The sequence below is a fragment of the Arachis ipaensis genome, chromosome B10 (genome assembly GCF_059453495.1).
Source record: "Arachis ipaensis isolate K30076 ecotype BB chromosome B10, ASM5945349v1, whole genome shotgun sequence".
Classification (NCBI taxonomy): Eukaryota; Viridiplantae; Streptophyta; class Magnoliopsida; order Fabales; family Fabaceae; genus Arachis; species Arachis ipaensis.
Genome location: NC_142435.1, coordinates 142,636,543 through 142,642,561, shown reverse-complemented (window position 1 = coordinate 142,642,561; position 6,019 = coordinate 142,636,543). Strand labels below are relative to the sequence as shown.

The window sequence follows — 6,019 nt, the reverse complement described above, 5'->3', positions numbered from 1 at the left end:
TTTTTTGAAGTTGGCATAAAGGTGTCTCACACAGAATCTGTGATCAACACCTGGAAGTAATTCATCAAACGTTGGCACCAGGCCCTGTTGGTGCAAAGTGCACAATTTTAATATAATGATCAAATAATTAGTTTAGTGCAGAAGCCACATGACTAACTAATTCACAACAATTTATAACAGCAACATATAACTAATTATATGTTGAACATTACAAGAACAGCAAGATATAGTGCAGAAGCCACATGACTAACTAATTCACAGCAATTTATAACTAATTATAAAAGAACATTACAAGAACATTAACATATAGGTACAGCAATTTATAACTAATTATAAAAGAACATTACAATTACATTAACATATAGTGCAGAAGCCACATGACTAGTTAATTCACAGCAATTTATAACTAATTATAAAAGTCAATTACAAGAACATTAACATATAGGTACAGTAATTACTAACTAATTATAAAAGAACATTACAATTACATTAACATATAGTGCAGAAGCCACATGACTAGCTAATTCACAGCAATTTATAACTAATTATAAAAGTCAATTACAAGAACATTAACATATAGGTACAGCAATTACTAACTAATTATAAAAGAACATTACAATTACATTAACATATAGTGCAGAAGCCACATGACTAGCTAATTCACTGCAATTTATAACTAATTATAAAATTCAATTACAAGAACATTAACATATAGGTACAGCAATTACTAACTAATTATAAAAGAACATTACAATTACATTAACATATAGTGCAGAAGCCACACGACTAGCTAATTCACAGCAATTTATAACTAATTATAAAAGTCAATTACAAGAACATTAACATATAGGTACAACAATTACTAACTAATTATAAAAGAACATTACATATAGTGCATAAGCCACATGACTAGCTAATTATAAGAACAATAACATATAGTGCAGAAGCCATGAACGTGCTAATTATAAAAGAACATTACAAGAACAATAAAATCTAGTGCAGAAGCCATGAACGTGCTAATTATAAAAGAACATTACAAGAACATTAACATTAACTAATTATAACTAGACATAAAAATATAGTGCAAAATCTTAATTACACTAAAATACAGGTTAGTAAATTACCTTTTGTTGATCAGACATGAATGTGCTACGTAATAATTTATCCACTCCTATATCATCAATTAGGTTTGAGAGGAACCACGTCCATGAATCTTTTGTCTCAGCCTCCACGACTGCATATGCTATAGGTAGCATCTGGTCATTCGGATCCCACCCCATAGCAACCAATAGCCATCCTCCATATGGTGTCTTCAAAAAGCAACCATCAAGCCCTATCATAGGCCTACACTTCATGAAACTCTCCTTGCAAGCCTTTAAGCAAATATAAATCCTATGAAATCGTGGACTTAAGTCGACTGTTGTATCGGGGTGCTCAATTTGGGCTGCTGGAGGTAATTGAACATGCAGCTTCACAGATGAACCAGGATTGGTGCGCAGCAACTCATGGCAATAGTCGTAAAGTCTTCTATATTGCTCCCTAAAAGTTCCATTAATGTCAACCAGTGCAATCTGCTTGGCCCGAAATGCCTTTGCTCTTGAAATCTGCACATTCCACTTCCTAAGAGTCCTACTTTGTATGGTGCCCAGCTTCAACTTCGGATTCTCTTCTACTTTTCTCCTAAAGACCTTCGCCAGCCACTTCGACTTCATCACTTTTATGTCAAATACAGTATTACAAGAATGATGATCATTAACTGTTCTTAGCTGCCAACTATCTTCATTGGCCATCTTCACCGCATATGCAAACCATTCACAACCATCTCCACACTTAGCTCTCACCCGGACATTGTCCACCACTGGAAATTTTATGTTTCTCCCAGTATGAACAGCATATGATGTCACAGCTTCCTTGAACTCCTCTCTTGTTGCATAGAGAGTTCCAGCCTCCCACTTATACTTACTCATATCCTTCAACTCCTTGTGAACGGGAAATTTCTTCTTGCTGGCTTCATCATCCTCACTCGATACCTCCTCTAATTCATCACTGTTCAATCCTTCATCATCGCTTAAATGAGAGCTCTTTCTCTTCCCAGCAGCCACCTTTTGAGTTTTCTTTAACTTCTCGACAGCACTCTTACTTTTCTTAGACTTTCTTATATCTTGGTGCATCTCCCCAAGAGTTATATCAACATCAAATAAACCATCATCACCACAATAATCATCTTCACTATCACTAAAATGCAGATCAGAATCAGCCTCATAATCTGGGTCATCAGTGTCATCCTCTTCTTCACTATTGTCCCCATCACCAATATTCTGTAGCACTTCTTCAGCAGATAAATGGGCATCAACTAATCCCTGCATTTGGGCCTCCATATCCACCCCTCCACCTTGGGCTTCTGCTTGAATATTTTGGGCCTGTCTAATATCACTTGGCCCACTATCAGCATCCACACACTCCTCCTCAACAACTTTGCTGCCACCCCCAACATCTAAATAACCAATGTCGTAACAAAAATCATCAGGGATTGAGGCCTTATGCACCACATACAAATCAACTACCTTTTTTTCAACTCCTATATTTGCCATTTCCATTGCTTCTTCATCACCTTTCAACAACTTCAACCCTTCTAATCCTAATTCAGTATCTTTATACCACAGTACCCCAATGTTTTCAGCAATGTACCCAAGTTTTCCAACCACATCATAAGCTTCTATAACACTCCATCTATCTCTGTCACACCAGTCAACCGTTGTCACCTCACCATCAATATACTCATTTTTTCCCTTATCACTACAAAACCTACCCCTGTGATGAACTCTAACACTGAAATCATCCATCCTGCCGTTATAAAAAGATGTTCAGACCAAAGAACAGAGTAACTAATCATTAAAAAATATAGACCACCTCAAAGTTATATTTTTCACTAAAACAGAACAGAAATCCCTCAATCCCTCAATGCAATAGAATCCTAACAGCAATCAACAGTGATTAAAAAAAAACCCTAAATCCTAACCGTTCAGACATGCAGTAGCAAAATTGACTAGAATGGTGGCCTACCTCGTCAGAAACCTTAATCAGAATGGCGCTATCCACGTTTGAATGGTTGATGACTGAATGCTATCCCAGACTCCTCCCTCAGTCTCGACGGCGTCACAACATGCGCCGTCCTGCACGTCGCTGTGGCGGACTGTAGTTGACGGTGCGATGTCTAACCACCCACCAACCTTCCTCCTGTGACTCTGTTTCTCTGGCGATGTTCCTTACTGGCAAAGGGAAGACAAACGGGTTATGTTTGAAAAAGGATGCCAATTGGTTTACTTGGTATAACTCAGCCATGGGTATTTTGGGGGTTTCACATTTCTTGCCACATCACACACTATACTTTGCCATATCACTAACGTCTGTGAGTAATTTAAACGGCGTCAACTTAAAGGATAAAATTGATGCAAATCGAAAACTTTTGGGATAAAATTGAAACAAATTGAAACTTAGGGGTAATTTTGAAACTTTTAATAAACTTCAGGGACAAAAAGTATACTTTACCCTTATTTGTTTTACTATCTTTCTTTGTTCTTCACTTTGCTGAATTCATCAAAGTCTTCAAGACAAAAATCCAAAAGTTGGTCTGGGATATATCCAGCAACTAATAACAACTTTAGTAATGAATTTCTTCTAAAAAACTCCTCGTTCATTTCTTCCTCCTCGAAAATCTGTTGTAGGAAGGAATCCCTTGTTCTAAAAAAATCTTCACGTTCCTGGTGGCCTGCCAGAGCTTCCACTTGACGATAAAGTATCATAAAAGCTTTGTTAGATAAAACTACATAATAATTATTATACATGCCTAATCAATCATCAGCTTGTGGTTCACAATAAAATTCTTGATGTATGGTGATCAGATATGTATTTTATTAAGTCTCATATTTAAAAAAAAAAACGAGTATAATTATATAATTGTATAATATTTTTGTTACGACCTGGCCCATATATAACATGGACCGACTCGATTCACGAACCACCCGACACGAACGGTCGGGTGTGAGGCGTTCAAATATTGACCCGGACACGCGTCCTAGACAGCTCTTTACTACAGCTGTATAAGAAAGCTTTGAGAAAGGTGGGTTCTGTCCTTGTGGGACCCGCTTCTGACACGGTATATATGGGGAGGGTCCTACCCCTCTCCCAAGGTTCTTTCGCCTACACACTTGACTGACTAGAGCGTCGGAGTGCCTTTGCAGGTGACACCCTCCTTCTCCACGCAAAGAGTTCGGAACATCGGCAACTCTAACCCAGTAACCTGGAACCAGACGAGACCCCCTCTCATCAATCGAAGTACCAACCCGAACCGTCCGGTACCTGCCATACCAAACAAATTTATATTATTAATATATTAAAATTAAATTCATAATATATACACAAAAATAATTGTATGTTAATTATTAATCTTAAAATAATCCTGTACAATAAAATGACAAGACTAATGTATGATTGATTCAAGAAGCTCATGATTTTGGCAGGGTATGGGCAGGGGTCCACGATCTTGAAAGTGATAGTTTTATTTTTATATAGATATTATATTATATAAAAAAAGGTACTATTTGTATATAATAATATAGATGATAAATATTTCTTTTGTTATTTTTCGTATAAAAAAACATTAGAGACTTCAGATTAAGAAATTAAAATTTGAAAAATAAAAACTATAAACTTTGTTTGAGGTTAAATTTGAGTATCAAACAAATATTCGTATATTATTTTAGATGGTTCACCAAAAAAAAAAATATTATTTTAGATGGATATCGTTTCTAGTTTTGTACATTGCTCGATCTCTTCAATTATTTTCGTTTGGGACCATATGATGGCTTTAGGGCCACAAAATTGGGTGTAATGGCTGGTATATGATAGCGACGTACCTCACTTTTATTATTTCTATTATATAACATAGTTTTTCAACAGAATAATTCAATTATATTAAAATTATTATTAAAACTATAATTATTTATATGTTTTTTTATTAGCTTAAATTTTTAAGAAAAGTTATTTCATGACAAAAATAATCAAATTGTTTGCAGCAGTGTAATCAATTATTTTTTTATATTAGAATAACCAACACTTTATGAATATAAAAAATATAATTGTTGTATTTTTGCCTTTTTATTTATATTCTAGTTATAAATTTAATTTGATTATATTATTTATAAAATTTGATTATGTTTGATTTTAAATGTGAATTTATTTTTATTATATTGCTTATAAAATTTGATTATGATTATTATGAATATGAAAATATTTGTATTACTGTAAGGATGACTATAGTAGTTGATTATATGTAAATATAATTGCTGTCTCTATTTTTACTTATTCTTCTCTTTGACATTGTCTTCTTATGATGGTTCTTCTTGTTGTCATCATCATAGTTATTAGTTAGTTAAGATTCAAAGTAATTTTGGACTCTATGAACACTACTCAATAATAAAATATCTCTTAACTATAACAATATAATAAAAATTTCTAATTAAACAGTTAAATTAAACATTTCAACGATGTGAAAAAAGATATCTTCCAGTTAGAAATTGACAAAAACTGACTTGTCAAGCAATGGTGGCTGGGAAGGACTGAATTGGATGATGTATTTCAGCCATCCACTACTCTACGAAACGTGCTTTAATTTATTTGATATTTTTGAGGTTAGACTAATGCTGTTCTTATTCTTCTTTTCTTTCTTTGTCGTCTATCAAACTAAAATTACCATAATACTAAAATGAAAATAATTTAAAATTATTTTATTTCATTTAATATTTATAATTTTATGTATTAATATTTTAATTATATACTTATTATATTTAATATTATTCAATTATTTTAACAGTAATTAAAAATATAAAATAAAGTAATTTAACAGTAATTAATAATATGATGGTATTGATAGATATTAAGTGGCAAACTGGCAATAATGGATTATGCATGTTACGCCCTGATATAGCAATATGAAGTCGATATTCATTCGCCTGTGAAA

General features: G+C 33.6%; 1 protein-coding gene across 1 annotated transcript; it reads right to left on the bottom strand.

Annotated features, from left to right (window-relative positions):
- Positions 1 to 1,112: 1,112 nt before the first annotated feature.
- Positions 1,113 to 3,188, bottom strand: LOC148581967 (uncharacterized). The gene is made up of 2 exons (XM_088496872.1): positions 3,064 to 3,188; positions 1,113 to 2,844 (listed from the first exon to the last, which is right to left on the bottom strand). The coding sequence occupies exon 2, from the start codon at positions 2,841 to 2,843 to the stop codon at positions 1,113 to 1,115; it is 1,731 nt and encodes a 576-aa protein (XP_088352998.1). The 5' UTR covers position 2,844; positions 3,064 to 3,188.
- Positions 3,189 to 6,019: the final 2,831 nt, after the last annotated feature.

Excerpts from the sequence above, each read along its gene's own strand:
- LOC148581967 (XM_088496872.1), bottom strand. The coding sequence starts at position 2,843 with ATGGATGATTTCAGTGTTAGAGTTCATCACAGGGGTAGGTTTTGTAGT.